Source organism: Orcinus orca, chromosome 5 (assembly GCF_937001465.1).
Source record: "Orcinus orca chromosome 5, mOrcOrc1.1, whole genome shotgun sequence".
In the NCBI taxonomy this organism is placed as follows: domain Eukaryota; kingdom Metazoa; phylum Chordata; class Mammalia; order Artiodactyla; family Delphinidae; genus Orcinus; species Orcinus orca.
Window position 1 is genome coordinate 15458258 of NC_064563.1, and position 19997 is coordinate 15478254.

At 35.9% G+C, this 19997-nt stretch overlaps 1 protein-coding gene across 2 annotated transcripts in view; it reads right to left on the bottom strand.

Annotated features, from left to right (window-relative positions):
- MME (membrane metalloendopeptidase) overlaps positions 1 to 19997 on the bottom strand; it is a 93109-nt gene that overhangs the window by 36757 nt on the left and 36355 nt on the right. For both annotated transcript variants that reach the window (XM_004283419.3, XM_033412227.2), the window contains exons 9-16: positions 12124 to 12258; positions 10033 to 10134; positions 8220 to 8356; positions 8017 to 8110; positions 6739 to 6867; positions 5744 to 5842; positions 3073 to 3153; positions 1635 to 1738 (exon numbers count right to left, since the gene is read on the bottom strand). In XM_004283419.3, the coding sequence (XP_004283467.1) occupies positions 1635 to 1738; positions 3073 to 3153; positions 5744 to 5842; positions 6739 to 6867; positions 8017 to 8110; positions 8220 to 8356; positions 10033 to 10134; positions 12124 to 12258 (881 nt within the window). The remainder of the gene's footprint in view (positions 1 to 1634; positions 1739 to 3072; positions 3154 to 5743; positions 5843 to 6738; positions 6868 to 8016; positions 8111 to 8219; positions 8357 to 10032; positions 10135 to 12123; positions 12259 to 19997) is intronic.

Consider the following 19997-nt stretch of genomic DNA (forward strand, 5'->3'; position numbering starts at 1 on the left):
ATTATATACAATTGTCACTTTCGATTATCTATAGTAAAGAAAAAAAAACTCAGAGAAAGTCAACACATACGATAAAAAGGAATGAAAACTGCACACCATTTTACGAAATGACTATGGAGCTGGGACTATATTAACTTCTAAAGAAAACATCAAGCAATAATTCAACAACTATTTTTTAAATTATGAAGAAATCTTCTGGGGTCAGGTGGGTGCAGGTTATATTAGCTATTTTCAGAAAGAATATTCGATGATATTTCTATGTAGATATTTTACTCAGTGCTAACAACCATTAAGTGTAACTATATGTAGTTTTAAAGAAATAAAAATATTCAGACTTATAAGGATTCTCAGATTATAAATTTTCCCACAGGATATTATTTTTGATGACTTTTTGTTTGTTTCTAGAGATAGGACTGACAACTGATTATAACACAAACCATATGTGCCCATTCTCCATCTTTCTTTCCCACCTGGGACACTAAACATTCTGTGACATTTGCTGTCTCATTTTTAGCACCAGACAATATAACATTTGCTCCAGTGTAAACATAGAGGTCAGCAAAAGAAATCAATCTCTTTTTCAGGGTACCTTAAGGGCTCAAAATGTCGTACAGGGATTGAAATAAACTGGCATTTCCATATTAGGAATTTTGTCCAACCTGGACTTGGTTTACTAATAGAAGAGTCCTGTTATCAAATAGTCCTTCTGCACTTTGTACCTTTCTTGGCACATTTTCCTCCTGGTGATACAGTTTATTATAACACGTCTTTCATACCCTCTGCTGCTGTAATGTAATGTAATACAATCAAAGTTCACCTTTGATTCTCCCAGTTCCCAATGACACCTGGACTTGGTATGGCATTGTGTCAGTTACCACAAAAATCAAACTAGTATATTTACTTTTCACTTGCTCACTCATTCATTAATTTAGTTTTAACTGAAAACCTCCTATGTGTTCAGCACTGTGCTGAATGGTCCCTTGCTCTCTAGGAGCTAAAAGCACAAGCAGTTCTAGGGATTTAAGTGCATAAACACTTATGTTGATAAATATGTTAGACACATCCATTTAACTGAAAAATGAACATTAAACTAATAGTTACTACAATGTACTAATGCCACTAGTAAGCAGAGATTAAGAGCATTTGAAAACTACAAATGAGAGTGAGTCCTGATATCTCATATTTGGCTACCACAGGGTTGACAGAAGTGTTACCTGGAGCAATCTAGGAAGGGCATGGAGCTGCAGGATGATGGACCGATAGAAAACAGGTGGGGCTGAGGGCAGATGATAATGCCGTGTACAGTAATACAGCCTCAGAGAAGGCTTGCAGGAGCTATGGATTACTTAGGCTAAGGTGTTCTTGAGAGCCCTGTCCACAAACAAAGTAGAGGGGACAGACAATCATATGAGGAGAAACCGAAGGTAATCTAAGGACACCTTAATGAAAAAAGTTTAAATTTTGATTAAATCCCTGACTCATCTTTGGTATAGTCTTAGATGCTCTTAGAAGTACTCGATAGAAAGAGAACATGACACCTTTTAACATTATTCTAAACCAGGTTCTTTCTCTTAATCCAACAAGGTCTCTCTTCTGAATGAACATATTTTTAGAAAAAACTGGAATATACATACTCATCCTTGTCCACCTTTTCTCGAAGCTTCTTTAGCTGTTTATTTTGGCTGAACTTCAAGTTTTGGATTATGTTCTCAAAGTATTCGTCTTCCCTGTAGCTCAACTATAGTAATTTAAAAGATTTGGGGAAAAATATTAAAACTGGTATCTTCAAAGTTTTTGCTAAATAACATTAAGAGATATTTTCTTACATTCTATCACTTAATAAAGTTAACAGAGAACACCAAAATTTGCCAAAGAAAAGTTAAGTTCCAACGAGCTTAGTTCTATATTACAGATCGCTGCTGCGCTGGCTGAATCACTACCTCAGTCTATTCTTTTGTAATTAAACGAAACTAAATGTCAAACAAGCTTTTCTATATTGATATTAATCCTTACAGGACAGACAAGATAAAAGCATTCATATTTAGTACCTACTAAGTTATAAGAACTTCATATATCACATTTTTGAATCCCCATAACAATCTTGTGAAGATGGGCTGTTACCACCATTTTGAAGCTGAGGAGACTGAAGCGCAATTAAGTCACTTGCCCAAGTTAATGAGTGATGGAGCTGAGATCTGAACCCTAGGAGTCTGACTTTGAGCTTATGCTCTTAGCCAGCTAGTGAGAGGTGTAGCTGAGATCTGAACCCAAGCAATTCAGCGGTGAGACTATGTGCTCAGCCATTAGACTCCTGCCACAAGGGCCCCGGGGACTCACATGCTACAGCCAGCTCATTTTATAAAAAGTCAAGCTTTTCTGCAAATGGAAAAAGGAAAGAGGACACTATGCCTTGCAAACTCCCGTGTTATGCTAGTAATCAACAGATTAGGAATCGTCATCCCCAGATCTAGGCAAGGGTCACCTTGTCACCGGGGTTTCAAGTAGTTGTGGTGACTGCAAGGTTAATGACAGGACCTTTAGCTGAGTCTGAAATCAATACTGTAGTGACTTCAATCAACTCTGTTTTCTTTTCATTGTTACATTACCAAAGGAGAATAAAATAGTTCCCCATTCTCAAATAGTAGATTTTTTTTCAAATAGAGAAGGCATGACCTGGTTTACCCAGTGGAGGAATAATTAGAAAGTGGAAGGAAAGCTGAAGATTTGACTTTCAGGCGTGTATAAAATGAGATAAGAAGCCTGAGTACTGCCTGTTCATCATTTAAATGTCTACGTCTTAATGCTCTTTAAAAAACACCAGATTTTTATCACTACTCTTAAAATGGAATATATGGAAAGCAAAATAACAAAACCAAATACAGACCAGCCCATGAAACAACAGGTTAAAACTAAAACAAACATAGTTCTGGCTTCAGTGTTAAAGGCTTAATATCAATATAATAAGACCTCTGGGTGTAGGCTATTTCACATAATTTCTGGCCCCCCTCATAGCTAGAAATGACATTGCCACCAGCCCCAGGCATCATCAGTGCAGTCTTTATAAATACTTACCTCAAGGTACTCATTATTCAGTTTGTTGTCATTTGAAATAATGTCATCAGGATAGCCGATCCTTTCTTTAATTGCTAAGGCCTATGAAAATTAGAATACTGAATGTGAGCATGATTAAGAACTTCCAAATGCAAACATTATAATTTGCCCTCGACAGCAGTTGAATAACCTGAGCCATACTGTTTACAAGACGACTATCTGACAACGTTTAAACAGAGATCTTTGCATTGGCTTTTTCCTGGAGTTCAAAATAAACAAAAAATAGTTCTGAAATTTAGCTTCTAATACCCTATTCTCATAGGCTACAGCTTTCCCAAGAAAACCAAAATGAAAACTGACAAGTCACTGTTCCACATGTATTGTACTTTTATGAACTTTTTCTCTGAAAGGCTTTTTTCTTCAATTTTACAGGAGGGGTAATATTTAGAACTTCCATTCTAGCAGCTTATAATTATCTTTCCACTTCACTGATTTGGCTGAGAAAACAGATGTGGGCTTACAGGTTTAATGCTAATATTCTTCCTAAATATTGGTTCCTGGAGTTTTTATGTTCTCCTTTGGTCTCCAGAGCTAGTGTACCTAACTTCCCGCAGTTAAATGAATGACATTAGTTAAACAAGTAGAAAACAGCGTTTTCCTTGTTATACCATCTCATATTTACCACTACCTTACTACTATTTCTATTTTTATTATTTTAAAATTGCTTACTTATTGTAATTATTTCATCAGTACCACTTGTTTACTATTTGCTATTCCTATTTCTATTTTTTATTTCTCTCATTTTTCTCAAAGATAGCTGACTTTTGATTTTATCATATCACATTGCTCTTAAATAATTTAACTAATTTAATATTTTCATGGGATATTAAGCTTGCATCTCTGAATTATTTGTTTTACCATCAAATGGATGTGGTTTTGTTACAAATCTGTTTCATAAGCCTAGGATTTCCCCAGTGGATCAGACAGATGTGTCACTAAAGCAGTTTGGCCAAGCCCATTTCCTTTCCATACCATCAGCCCATAACGAATCATCTCCCTCTCAATGGCACTTTATTTACTAGAAGGTATTTCCCCAAAAGGTGTCCTAAGGGATACAAAATCTACAGAAATAAGAGGTACTACATGAAAAGGATATATTGTCAAATATTTGGGGTAGATACTGTGACAAAAACGTTAAGCAGGCTTCTTCATTGAAAGACTACTTAGAGTTTAAAATTAAGTAATTGTAAGTGCCCAATGGGATGAATTAATTTGTCTATTTATTCATTCAATTTGTCTTCAAGGGTATACAACAAGCCAGGTACTTTGTAAGAGGCTGAGGATACAATGCTAGGCAAAAATTTCTACCCCTGGAGAGTTTACTATAAAGGTCAATGGTAGGCAATAAAATGAATCTTAACTCTCAAGTGTGATGTATGGTGCCATAAGATCACACCCTACAGGTATAGAACCTAGTCGAGGGTGGGATCAGGGAAGCCTTCCTGCAGGAAATGTTTCCTAAACTCTTTTTGACCATGGGAATCTTTCACAGAGCTACTTGGCAGGTCCAGAGTTTCATGACACCACCTTGGGAAATGATTACCTAGAACAATTTGATTGGCTACCATCAAATAGTACCATGTTTGATAGCTAGAACATGAAAGGAGCAAATCCAGCCTGAACTTCTGAGGACCTACAGAATTATGGAAAGATAGCTATACTGGGGTGCCAAATTCTAGACCTGACCCACTCAGGGCTCTGTGATAGCTGAAAAAGATAATCCTTTCATGTGATCTAATCCTGAAAGAGAACTAGACTACAGCTTGATTCTCTTATTATAATAGATTTATGGACTCTTTCTGTGTTAGTTCAAAGAACGGTCTGTTCTTCCTGTTACCCTAACTACAGAGGAATAATCAGGCTGCATGTGAATACTGCTCATAAACACATACAGTTTTCACTGGACATGTTCCTTTTAGGTTTATATAGTTATCAACACAATGGCATAGTAAATTTAAACCTGAGATTTCCTTAGACATCTCACTTTTATTCTAATGCAAGATACTAAGAGTCCCAATAAAAGGTGCACAATGGGGGTAAATAAGAATAGTTATAAAAAGCTCCTTCAACATCCCTCTAACTGTAGGTCACCTTATAGTACTCAATGCACTACCTTACATTTGCTTGAATAGAAATTTAGTATTTTTCTCCCTAGGTCATTTAAAAAAAAACTAAATAGTGCATGCTTAAAAAAAATTTAGCTAGAAATTTACATTAAAGATTAGGGGATATTTTTAGATATTGGTGAGGTCTTTTAAATATTTTTCATAAAAGGAGGAAAAACATGAACCACTGATAATATCTTCTAATGCTTTCTTGTTCACACAAGATTTTCCTCTTGTTTTGTGAAGACTTCGTTTAAAAAAAAAAAAAAGAGGAAAATTGGAGATCTTTCAAAGTTTTGAGCCAAACATGGAAAGTAGGAGCTAGTTACAAAGAGATAATAAAAGATGAAAGTCATAGAAAAAAAATTCTTCATCCCTGAAAAGTGTTCCTGGACACACTGCAGCTTGAAGGAGCTTGCTTTTATTTTACGCAATCTTTGAATACTATGTGTTCCCCAAATTTCTTAAAAGTTAATCTTTTCTTATAGATTTTTCTTTGATAATTCGCCCTGCCTTTTGCTCTTTACCTTTTCTTCAGCTCTCTTTTTCGTTTCAGCATCCATCCAAGTAAGGTCATCTAAAGTCTGAATAAAAACTTCCCGGATCTGTGCAATTAAATCCTCAACCTTAAACCAAAAGAACAGAAGGCAAATTTAGGCCATGAATTAATTTTTTCTAACACAAATTAAAAAAAAAATAGAGCTATAAGCTGTCTTTATATGATTCAATGATATGTTAATAAATGTAAACTAATAAACAAACTGGTGATCTAAACAAACGGATATATGTGGGTAATTATATATATATATATTTTTCTTTTATTTTTATTTATTTATTTTTTTTTAAACATCTTTATTGGAGTATAATTGCTTTACAATGGTATGTTAGTTTCAGCTTCACAACAAAATGAATCAGTGGGTAATTATATTTTTAAAGCAACACTGCTACTATCAACACTAATGATTAAATAGGTCTTAATGCGTACATTAATAAAAATCATCTTCAGAATGTATGGTTTCCATTATCACGAAAGACGAACTAACATAAAATACTGTCATTACTATTAGTAGTTTAGTTAAGCACGAGGTAGCATTTCAATAGATTCTTTCACCGTGTCTTTAAGTTCCCTTGTCTTCATTTCAGTAACAATAAAAAATAAAGTACATGTCTTACGCTTCAAATAAACCCTGGTTTACTTTCTGGTTTTTAAGAAAATACTAATTCTTAGTCAATTTTGATAACAGAAGAGATTACAAATGACTATATCATTAGAACACGTGACTGGGTATTGTGAATACATTGCTTCTGGAAAACAGACAATTGGTTTTGGGTTAAACAGTATTAGGATCAGAAACATAACCAGACCCATGGGGGAAGGAGAATAAGATTTATTGGGAAATAATGGCAAATTGTGATTCAGAAGTTCTCTGCCAATTAATAAAATTTTAACCAAATGATGGACTATTGTAATTGCCCATCATTGCAAACACACGCTGATAGAGTATTGTGCAGAAAACATTACCACATGTTTACTCTCTCCAGGAAATGCCGCTTCCACATAGAGCCTTCCCACAGCATTTTCCATATTCCCATTGACATAGTTTGCACAACGTCTCCAAGTCGCTGTTTCTGATGTTGTGCCATAAAGAGCCTATGGGAGAGAAAAAGGAAATGGCATTTGACCAGGAGTACATGGCCGAAGCGTGGTAAGAGCACAAATTTCACAGGACTCTGTTCTTTATGTCTCCTAAATTCTTGCAATATTCATTGCTTCTCCTCACATGTCAGGATGTCCTTGCATAGGATAAAATGTAATCCAATTGAATTATTACTTACTATGATCTGGAAATAAGGTATATTTTCAGTAGCACGTCCTAGAAAAACTGTTGGCTATTGCAAGTTAATATCTTTCTAGACAGGGTTAGAAACAACAACCCTCTCCACCAAACAAACAAAATAACACTGTTGCCACTGTATAAACATAAATGTGAAGTAATATTCAATAAATGTAACAGGGGAGAGATCTGGTATACAAGAAAACACATTCCTGTTTTCTAAAGTTTTTGCTGAAGTTCCAGTACTTAGAAGAACTGCATGTGTACAAATTTAAGAACCAATAAAGGGATTAACTTATGGAAGGGAAATTTAGCAAAACACCATTTTTACATTCTCTAATTTAAAAAATATGTCTACATTTTTTTTTAAAGGGTAAAAACTAAAAATTTCAATCAATCAGGGAGTTATTTCCTTTCCGTGACACCAACCAATACATTTGTGAGAATTTCTCCTTCCTCAATCCCTCCTGCCCTCTCCCCTCACAATAGGACAAAAATGATGATTCTTTAAATAATGCAGGTACAGTCTAGTAAAAGGTCTTAAGGCTATCTCCAGGTAGGTATATTCTCAGGGGATTGTCCACATCAATGTAGTCCAACTGTCTGAATGTCTAGTATGTTATAAGCACCAGAAAAATCAAATTAATTGAGATAGATACCCCTGAAATTACTTTGAACACAACAAAAAACCAAGCTAGTATTCTTCCACGAACTGCTCAAATAACCAATACATGCCCTTCCCGGGCAATTCAATCACGGTGCCAGAGAAGACAATCATAGGACCACAGAGCACCTGAAAACTGGCTTTCCTAGGCAACATGGCTTAAGTACAGGCAACGTACCCAGCATTTGGCATTTTGTCTCTTGGCAAAGTTTACCACTTCTAGTAATGTACATGGCAAGCCTTCATAACCATGGATCGCTTTATGCTTTAAGTCTTAAGAAAAGAGAGATTTTTTCTTCACCTTGCGGAAAGCATTTCTGGACTCCTTGTAGGTTCGGCTGAGGCTGCTTACAAGATCCATTATGAACCGCCAGGACATTAAATTTTGAAGATCTCTGCATAAAAAAACCCACCACCCAGCAACAGAAAAGATGAGGCTGCAAAGCTTCTAAAGCGTGATATTAAATGTAAACTTTGGGAACATGGGCACTCTGACATACCTACCTGGCAGAATATTTGGTAAGAATGAGCTTAAGTTTGGTTAAATATTCTGGAGCATAAACAACCACATCTTCCTCATTTGGAATATTAATATTCACAGTTGACATGATTTCATTTGTGAAATTTGACCAGCTGAATGGCTGGAAAAAAGCAGGCACAAGACATTGAGTAATTATGGATTTCTCTTCTTGGGTCCAAGACTCAGTTATGGTTACAGGGTCAGACATGGTTACAGTGTCAGTTGCATCACTATATAATTATCACAATAGTCAGTTTGATATCTGTTTGGGATTTTTCTCTAATTGCTTCAATCAATTTTTGAATAAAAATTAGTTCTGTAGCATAATTATTTAAATAAAAGAATTAAACCAACCATTTAAGAGCAAAAGCAAAGCTTCTAAGTGTAGTGAACATATGCTAGAAATTAGGCTCAGTGTCAAATTCTTGGTCTAACCAATATGAAAGAGAAAGAAAAAGAAAAAGAAATTTAGCTGTAAACATAAAGTTTCCTAGGTTTATGCAAAAATTTAAATGGGTATAAAATGTTTATCTCTTAAAGGTGGATATTAATAAACAATCAATTTAAACACAGTAATACATCTCAGTGGAGCTGGTGTTGTAAATGAAAGCACACTGTTGTCCTAGCAGAGGTATAGTAAATGTATAGATACAACACAGATGGTCCAATGAAGATGAACAAAATGTACTTTAAGCCATCAATATCAGGTCTACAGGCATGCAGTTCTCACACGTCAGAAGCTGGATTTGGAGTTGCCAGAAGATGGAGTCTTATCTATTATTCTTTAAATGGGAATTGTGGTTATCCAACCACCAATGGATATAAGAAAAAACAGCAGAAGTGGAGATTATGCAGATCTTGCTGAAATGCCACATTTCAATGTTTGAGAATGTTTAAGATTACCAATATCTTATGCTCTGTAATTTTATATATATATGCCTAGAAGTATATAAATACACTGATCACTTACTAAGTGTGAGATGCTATGTACTTTTCTTGATTTCCTTTGGCAGTTTGGCCCATTATTTCAAAACATATTCATTAAACACTTATTATATTAAAAAGCTCTATGTAAGAAATTCCTAACTCAGTAGGTTATGCCTTTAAAAAGTCCTTGTTTTCAGCAATTAGTGACAAAGAGAATTCCATCACTGAATGTGGTGGTTTGTAGATTTTTCCACGAATGTTGCTTCATTACCTGATTGTGTGCATCAACTAATACATAGAATACATTCATAGCCTTAAAAGAGATTATTAAATACTAGCTAAGGAATTACAACTAAGCAAAAAGATGTCAATTGATGTTTATAAATGGAACCTATAGATTTTTCTGTTTCTTATGTTCTATTTCTCCATTATTGCTCTGAACACCTCCATAGATGGCCTTGATGAGAACATGGCAAGTTCTATGAATAAATTATCCTTTTTCAGAGTTAAAAAGAAATCTGGTACTTATATTATTTGACTGTCCAAGTCCAATGGCTATATAATGGTCCTTCAGAAGGATTTTTGCTTTTAATGTTTCCAAACCCTTTTCTATGATAATTTCTAATATTATTACATAGCTGCCTTGAAAGGACTTTTACCTTTGAAATTCACACTAATTAAATATAATTATGTCAAATAGTTTTTTTTCAAGTCTTTTCATGAAGTCAAATGGTTGATGTCGTCTAAATTCATTTTGATGTTCAATTTATTTCAATAAATTAAAAAATCATTAAATTTTAACAAACTGCATTTTAATATTATAATTTTAGAAAATGGCACAATAAGAGAGTACATAAAACTGCTACTTACCTTCCCACTGATCTCTAGTGAAAAGTTATTTTGGATCTGGGCTAATGTCATTTTGTTATAAAGAAGCATTGGATCATTTCGATCTTCAGATTTAGTTGTAGCCTATGGATTTAATTTCTTATCATTATTTTAGATCAAGAACTCTTTAGAAAAATATAACTATATACAAGGGAAAAAGAAATATGGCATAGGTACAACATAATTATATTTAAGTTCTATTCTGTATTTGTGTTATAATTTATTTTGTCTTATCAAGAAGAAGAGAGAAATATAAGAGATTTTAAGTATATTCAGTAACAATTATCAAGATTTGGCTGCAGTGTCAAGTATAAAATTTTTCAAAAATCTTTTTGTATTTTCATAACTGCCAAACCACATCAGCAATATTTACAGGCCTCTTTCCTTCTATGGCCAAATGGGCAGCTCAGTTGTGTCTGTGGCTATTTCATATGATAATGACTTTCTTGAATATAGTCATTTCCAGTTTCTCTCTCAAATACTCTTTCTCTCACCTACCACCATTCAGTGTCCCAGTTAAAATTCAGACGGGAAAAAGAGTAGAAAAAAGCACAATGATTTCTACAAGAATTTAAAGCAAGTAAGACTGAGAAAATTCCTAGTACATAACACAGGTAGGTGGCAAATTATCTGGAGAGTTCTAGCATCTACTTTTGTGACTGTCCGCTCATCTGGCCTAACGAGTTCAGTGTTATCAACAGCATCCAGTATTATTTTTTTCATTCAATCAAAAAAGAAAATTTCAATAACAACTGCCCAACTAGTGGTTGAAAGGAGTAAAAGCAATTTTAAGCGAAAAGAAACAAAATGTAAAAATGGGAATTATTTCTCAAGTGACAACGGCTCCAATTTCCCCTTTAGGTCACTTATTTATTCATTTAAAAATTATGTTTGTAACATCTGCACGCAATAACGTGCTGGACACTGTTAGAGACACATAGGTGATTCAGGGAGGACTGAGACCCCACTACAATCTCAGAGTGTCAGAGGGGAGAGAAAATGTAGACACAAAGAATTCTGAGGTAAGATACAACTACTACAGAAGCTGAGGCTGATCAAAGGAGAACACGGTCTTGGAAGGTGCCAGAGGTAAAAACCCAGGGTAATAAACTGTTCTCCTCTAAAAATTCTGTTTCCAACACAGAACCACATGTAACCCATCAAACTGCCATTCATCCAGCTGCAGCTCCAAGCAAAGTCTGGTTCTGATTCTACACTTTTGGTTTCATGTAGCCCCAGGAAAGCCAAAATTTCCCTGAAAGATCTTCAGTCTTCAAGGTTCTGATGATAAAGTGACAAGCAGACGGGGATTTAGGAGTGCAGGTTGCTGTTTGCAATGTCAGAGAGCTCTGTGGATCCTAGACTGAAACTGACCATGAGTTCAATCAATAACCCGGATGCTGTTTACAGAGTTCACTCGCTTGAGACTGCAGACCCCGTCAGAGGAACTTCAGACAAGAATGTGCCAACTCAGACTCTAAGGATTGACCTGGAACTAGAGGAAACTCAGGAACACACCCCTTGGGCTTTGCTGATAAACTCCTCCTCTTGGATCTCCCCTGAGCTAATAAGCAGCCTGACAGTTTGAACTCAGTGATATTGTACTGTAGTGTGGCCACGTTCAGAGGCTAATATTTCTTAGCAAAGGGATAGAGACAATTTCTGTGGTCACCTTAAACTTTAAAATAAAATAAAGTAAAATTGTACATATCAAAACTAAAACAGCTTTGCTGAATAACTAGCAATCAAGTGTGTCCTGAATCTCAAGGGCATCTCAACAACAGTTTGACTGTAAATAGTTAGGATATTGATGTAATCCACTTATAATAGGTCGTTAAGTAGATCTAGTTTAATATTTGTCAAATTAAGTATGTCTCCTGGATGTCTGGAACCTGGTTTACTGTAAAATTCCAGTTTTAAAGGTCCTCTTGAAGTCAATGATCCATTCCCGAGCTATGCATTTTTATCACTTGGTTAAGGAGATGTACATTTTACCCTTAAAATACGATAGAGAAGAGAAAGAAATAAAAAGTGGTTGACATTGTTCAGTGTATCAGAGAAAATGTGTTTTACATTGGCAATTTCTTTTTCCAATTCCATAACTTTATTCATTTCCAAAGAAAGCTCTTTTTCATCGACAGGCAGTCCCCTTTCCTGACGAATCAATTTGGCCACAGAAATCATAAAATCCACATATGCTGTACAAGCCTGCAAGAAATAAATGACAGTACATTGCTGAAGAACCTTCTAAGTATTCATCATGGTGCTTTAACTTAAAACTTATTTTCCATTCAGTATTAATTTTTGGTGACAGATAAAGCACAACAAAATAGAAATCCATTCCTGAATCCTAAAAGAAATGACCTGTACAGATTCTCAGAAAGTCAATGTGTCTTTGAATTATAGCAAAACAATAAAGGATCACTCTGAAAGTATTAAGTAACTTATAACCATTTGGTTACGGAGATTTTATAACTTTCAACTTTTAATCAAACAAATTGCTTTAATAAGAATGCAGATGTAAAACATTTGGTAAGCAATAACCTAGTATTTTTTTCTTAAATAATAAATTCTTTTGCCAAATTTCCTTTTAACAGGTTTTCTCTGCACACACACACATATATATATATTTCAACTATTCATGAAGAGATGGCCACAAACATATTACATTATCAGGACATCTTTTATTTGTCTTCTCTGGCCAAGCAGTATTTTTTTTTTTTTTTTAATGAGAATGCATTCTCATGAGCTCCTCCAACACAAATCTGTGGGTTTTAGTTAATTCCAAAGCTGGCTGTCATTACTGTGAAATTTCTAAGATACCATAGATTTGAATATCAGCTTTCTTCTGAGAACTCAAATTCTTTCCATTTTATCTTCACACACATTTTAACTTTATGAAGATAAGCTATAAACTAGTTTTATTATTGACCTTTTATAGAATATATAAATACCTTATTCAAGTTCAGAGTGGCACTGAACCCAGGAAATTTAATACCACTTTCATAACATTGCTATTTAGCTATTATTTTCTATGAGCAGTTAAAATAAATTATGATCCCACCACATTCAAGTCCCAGCACCAGTTTGGTGACACGCAGATGACCGAATTAGGAAAGCCATACCACACAAGTTTGGGATCGATGGGTAGTCCTATGCTTCAAAGACTTGTCCACACAGGGTAAATATGAAGGAAAGCTGTAGAGTGCTTAACAATTCCACACTTTCAAGGGGCTTTTACAACCCTACTAATTGATTATCAGTGAAAGGGGCACCCTTCTAGTCACTGTGAGTGCAAAGGCACATCTAAATTCACAGTGACTCATTAAGAGAATCAAACATAAAACTTATAGGGAAAATGAAAATATTTTATCAAGCAAGAACCTAAGTAAAATGTACAAAGTCATTATTAATTTGAAATTCAAGAGGACACCTTTAGATACTGGCATCCCATGACCTTTACTAAATGCTAAGTAAACAATTTCCCAGGGAGAGGGCTCTCTCTTTCAAGGATACCCAGCGATTGTGAGCCTGTCTCGCTGGCATCTCTATCCATGGATCTGCTACTCAATAGAACAAACTATTTTTCAGCCATGTGTCTGTATTAAAAACCAAATCACTAAGGTAACAGGGATAAAAGGATGTTTTTATGTATATTCTTGCCAACTCCATTCTTTTCCTATTAAAAAGTAATCAGAATTCTTGTTTCACTTTGAAGAAAACAAATATGTCTGAGTTCATACCTCATGGGACCAACTATTCCAAAGTACAAGCATGCAGTGCTTTGAATTAACTGCATTTCAAATCATATAAATTCATCTGCATTCAGCAGGGAATTACTACTGACTATGAAGGAAATGGTAATTAAAATTTTCCAGTATCAATCTACTGAGTTTTTTTTTTTACTCTATGGGATGCTTTTTCATTAATGAGGTGAGAAAACAATAATAAGAGTGTTCTCCTCCGTTTCGTTGACTCTGCAAACTGGTTTTAACTCCAGTATCTTTATCCTTACAGATCTATTTAAAGACTATAGAATTTGGCAAGCAGAAGAACTTTGGAAAATGCTTCTAGTCTTCTGAGCTGGTAAAGTTTCCCAGAAAACTGGAAGCATATTATACCATGAACTTCTGAGATGCTTGAATATTTAATACACTTACATGGAATACACTACTTCCTTTAATGAGCTCCACCACCTGGCAACCTATTACAATGTGACTGATTAAAACATGTCTTAGTATCTTGATTATCTTTCCTGGCTTCCAAATTTATCTAGTAGCTGTCAGAACCCAGGCTTACTGCTGCTGTTAAACCCTTTCTACAAGATATGATTCTACCTTAAGGTATTGATTTTCTTCCTTGAGATACTTCTAGATTTTTAAAATGCCAAATAATAGCAATTGTCATAATTTGGCGAAAAAGTAATCAACACATATTTTAACATTTAAAAAGTACATTGGCCAGGATATTTTTTAAATCAGATGTCAATTTTTCTTTTCTGTCACTAAGAGAGCAACTAGTTATTACGATAAGGGTCAGAGGCAGCTACCTTTTTCGACAGTCGTAAGGTAGCCTAGTTGAAGCTTTGATACAGTGAATCCTTTATGTGACAAAACAAAAACAAAAACAAATGAAAAAACCCCCAAAACCTAAATGTCTATGTAGTCCTTCCTTTAAAAATAAAACACTGCAAATCCTAATGCTTATAATAGCAGGTTCAAAGACGCTAATTGGTTTTAAATGGTTGGGTAAAATCCCTAATTGCAGTTTTGTGAACTTTTAAATTACACACTATTGGTGAGATGATATTTACCGGTACCCAACACCATGAACTGTTACTCTAATTAGGACTATCTTCATATTGCAGGACCAGGCAATAATATTTATATATTGGCTCTGTTCAGAAGTTGGACTTCTCCTGCTTAGAAGAAAGCTGATATTTGTTAGAGTTGCCAAAGAGCAAGAGAGTGATGCCATTCCACTATTGTCCTTCATACTTGGTATCTTTGTTAATAAGTAACAGCAAGTGCCAGGGAGGAACAGAGAGCTCTCTGGACAGGTTGGCCAATATTTCTGTACCTTGGTGTGCCAACAGCTATGGACCAGGGGTTTCACTTTGAAAGTTTCTGTTCCGGGACACCTAGCTCTTACCAATTTTCTGCCCTTCCCTTTCCAAGACATAATGTGGAGCATGCAGTGACCGAAAAGTCACAGAACTGTCTTATTCCTAGCCACTGATGCCGGTGGTGTTATTTAATAGTGTTACACAGAAAAGTTTCCTGAGGGAACACACAGGGGCCCCCAGCAGGAGAGAGATATTTCCTCTCAGAAGGCTTGGGATTTTTTCCCACTTGAAGCAGCATGTCAGGGATCATGCAGCTGCCAGAACACAGAGGCTTACTCCCCAAAGAAGGGCACAGACACAGAGAATCCCGCAGCCATTCCTGGGGACAGGAAGTGAGAAACAGCCCCCAATCCTAGCAGGGCTCTGGAGTAGGAGAAACACAGGTTACAAGAGGATCCACTACGGACCAGCATGGGGACTGGTGGGGGCTTTCATCAAGTTATTAATGAGAGAGCCTGCAGATTCATATGAGAGAACTTATTGTGTAACTTCTAAGGTTTGTTGCATATGTTTGGGAAGGTGCATGTAGTTCTTTGTACAAACTGAGTTCAGTTGATCTAAAAAATTTGTTTTGTCATATCCAGGAAGTCTCAAGTTCAAAAGCTCCTTTAGGTTTTGTGGACTGGGTGAAACCTCCTGACTATTAGTCACCTGGTGCCCAGAAAGTACAAAATGAGGTCAGCCGCTTCCTTTGCAGGATCCGTTTTACCAAGTCAACCAAGCAGCAGTCACAGCAATCTTTTTAAAAACCAAATCAAATCACATCTAAATTATCCACCAACCCCTACCCCCAGTCATTCATCTTGTATCATATCATCCAGTTTTATTTCTTTTATAACACTATCTCCATTTATCTTGTTTCTTTAATTTATTTACTTGTTTCTTTATCATCTATCTCCTCCGATTAGAACATGAGTTCCATGTGAATAAGGACCATTTCTGCCTTGTTTCCTTGGTATCCTTACTGCCTAGAAAAGCATCTGTCACATAGTAGAAGCTCAATAAAAATAAAGTTAAATTGTAAGTATATTGAGTAAGTTTCCCTCACCTCCTATGTCATCAGATTTCTAATCGCAGTCCAAGTCCGGAGCAGTTTCTCTGAGCTTGTATTTTGGGTAAGTGGGCAAACAAAATCCTCTCTAGGTTTACCCTCAGTTCCAATACCTGCTCATCTAAAGGACTGCAAAACTCAGCTTGTGCTCTTTCCAGAGCAGATACAGCTTAGAGAATTTCCCTGGACTGTGTTTAAAAGAGGCCCCGGATCACCTCTTTTTTGGCTTCTAACCATTCTGGCTATATTCCAAGTCCTCTATCTTCATCCCTGAAATGTTTCCCTTTTTTTTTTTTTTTTTTTTAATGAACATCAAATTTTTCTAAGCGCTCTAAATTTCTTCATGACTCTGGCCTCCTCCACCCCTGCCAGGCCCCATAGCATTATACTATATAGCTTCTAATCTCCAACTCCTTTGTTACCTCCTAGGGCTCTCACTTGCTAGATCAGTGGTTTTCTCACTTTTCTTTTAGCCCTGAGATGCTCTGTTCAAATAATGTTTTGTTAATGTATAAATAAGTAAAATGAATCTTGAAGAACGTAAACATGAAGGTGTGGCTACACAGAGCACTGTCATTGGCACACACAAAGTGGTCCTTAGGTTCAGAAACCACTACCCTGGCTACTACCTTTTCAGACAGACACAGAACATAAACATATCTGTGATCCAATTATGCTCAAATATTTTGGGTACCTAACCTGCAGATTCCTTATGAGGGGGAACAAGGCAGCAATCAGCTTTGAAAAGCTAAAGAGGTACAGAAAGGGAAACTTTGAGACCAATTCCAATTCATCCCCATAGAGTTCAGAGACTCTTCTGGAGGTGGTGATTTTTCAAGAAAATTAAGGTTGTCATTCCTTTCAGTGAATCAATAAGCGAGAGCTTTCTCACGTGAAGTAATTGGTTGGTTCCATTTTAAAATTCCATGAATGGGATGATTTTTTTTTATGGGCAATTATGTATCTTTCATATTGTTTTCCTAGCATGGAAATGTATACTCTTGTATGGGATAGGATTGTTTCAAATCTCACTACTTCTGTCCTTTGAGGTAGCAATGTGTCATTAAGTGATCTCTTCAGATAATCAGAATACCTCAGAAATAAGGTTCTATCTCTTTAACAAGAGACATCCAGCATGAGTGGCTCCTTGATGAACCCATTTTGAGAACAGTTTCGTCTGCCAGGACATTTAGGAAGTTCTATTTATTTCCTGGGAAAGGACACTTTATACAACAAGGTGCCACACAGATAAATCCCAATTTTTAAAATAAATGTATGGATTTGTTCAGTATTTATATAGATGGCTATGTGGCCTTCTGCCTAATATTTGGCCTATAGAACACTGTGCTATTTTTTTTTGGTAACGTCTTTATTGGAGTATAGTTGCTTTACAATGATGTGTTAGTTTCTGCTATATAACAAAGTGAATCAGCTATGCATATACATATATCCCCATATTTCCTCCCTCTTGCGTCTCCCTCCCACCCTCCCTATCCCACCCCCCTAGGTGGTCACACAGCACCGAGCTGATCTCCCTGTGCTATGCAGCTGCTTCCCACTAGCTATCTATTTTACATTTGGTAGGAACACTGTGTTATTAAATTTACATTATAAACTCCTGGAAAAAGAGTGTTTATGTAGTCTTGTTTGGCACCTTGTGTCATCCACATGAGCCGGCTTAATTCATAATTTTAAATGAGATTTGCTCTCCAGGTTTTTCTGTAGAAATAGCACCATCTAGAAGGAAAAATAGATTGGGAACCAGGAGACAGGATCATGATGAGGAGGGCTATAGTAGATATTTCTCCTCATCTGCTCATAACAGAACACTCTATTCTCTTTCCTCTTGGTGGAACTATCGATCAAGGGGTCTCCCTTCCTGAGCTGTAGAGATGGGTTGGCAGTACCAACTACCCAATCAGAGAGCCCAGTTCCCTGGACACAGTGATTGGTCAAGAGAAGGGCAGGTGGCTCAAGCAGGAACAATCAGAGCCCTTTCCTCAGAAACTGATAGGAATAAGAGAGATAGAATTTCTTTTTTCTGGATTGTAAGGCTGCCAGGGATCATCTCTGATGCTACAATGGAGAAAGCCTGCTAGAGAAGGACTCCAACACAGAAGAAAGTAGCACCTTGAGAACAGGAAAAGAGATAAGATGGTTCAGTTGAACCCCTGGAACCAACCATGCCTGATTCATCCCTAGAACTTTACATTTAGGTGTGACAAACAGAAAACATTTTTTTTTTTACAGAATTTAAGTTAGAGTAGGTTTCCATTGCTTACAATTAATGTTCCTGACACATAGATCCTCTAATCCATGACTTAAGCAAATCATTTTACTTATTTGGGTCTCTGTTTTCTCATTTGTAAAATGAGGGGTTGAACTAAATTCTCTAATGTCCCGTTTAGCTCTTAAAGTCTGTGCATGAGTAACCTTAATTAGTAAGAAAACATACCATTCTGCCATGTAAAAACTACAAGAATAAATACCTTTGAGTTTCTATTGCCTTAAGGCCGGTTCTCTCTTTAGGAAGGAAAGTACAGAAAACAAAAAGGAACTGAGGTATTTAAGTTTAAAATAACCAGAGGAATACAATATGCATTTCTCAAAATATAATCTAATCTAAAATTAAAAAAAAAAAAACAGCCACAGGTTAAACAAAATGCTTCCATATGACCCAAGCCTATGAAAGACAGCTCTAGATTATGACCTTTTCTCGATTATGAGATAGCGTTGAATATAAAATGCACAAATACACCATCATCTTAACAACAGGATCCTTTCCAAAAGAAAAAAAACAAAAAAGAAACTTTACCACATTAAATGTATACACTAACTGGCGGGTATACTTTGATATCAGGAATGTTAAAATAAAAAAAAAAACAAACATCTTTTTAGGATTGGACAAATTTGCTATGTTTTTAGGACAAAATCCTAAATTTGAAAAACATCCTAGTTGATGACAATGAAAATGTAGTATAATGAGCCAAAATTCTTCAATCACCCTCAACTCTGCAATAGGAAGCAGCTAGACAGCTCATAAAGCCAATAGCTGCAACCCACACAATACCTGTAATGAACTCAAATGTCCCATACCCATTTGACTGTCTGTGTTCTTAACTGTGGACTTTTACAATATATCTTTTTCTTCATTTCAATGCTGTGTAGCCACTCAAAAAGATACTTTACAATGAATTTATTCCATGCTATTTTGAATTTAATAATGAGGCAAAATGCACACTCAGTATAAACATATAAAGCTAATAATTTTAATTAAGAAGTAATTTCAGCCACACCACCATTGTGACCCACCAGAATAATCAAAGGTAAACTTAACTTACTTCTGAGCTACCAAATAATGAGGAAAACATTTATGGAACCAACACCTTCCCCAAATACCTAATAATTTATTACACTGCTAAGTTTATCATCTATGGTTCCTTTATATCAAGAAGCAAAAGCACATCAACACCAGCTTGAGGGAGGCAAGGCTGTGAGGCAAAGCGAAGCAGTTCTGTGGGGTATGATGAATGTTAGAATCAGGTGACTGCAAAGGTTTGTCTGAACCCAGTGCCCCTATCTGGGTAGTCCTCTGAAAGTCAAATCAGAAGGCTCTAGAAGAGTGCTGCAGAGTATGATGTGTCTGATACTGGACCATTCCCTGGTCCTCACTGGCACTGACCTAGACCATGATTAACCTGTTCATTTTTTAAACGATCAAATTTATAGAGAAAATAAAACATTTAAAATTGACTTTTCAAAATGGGTCAT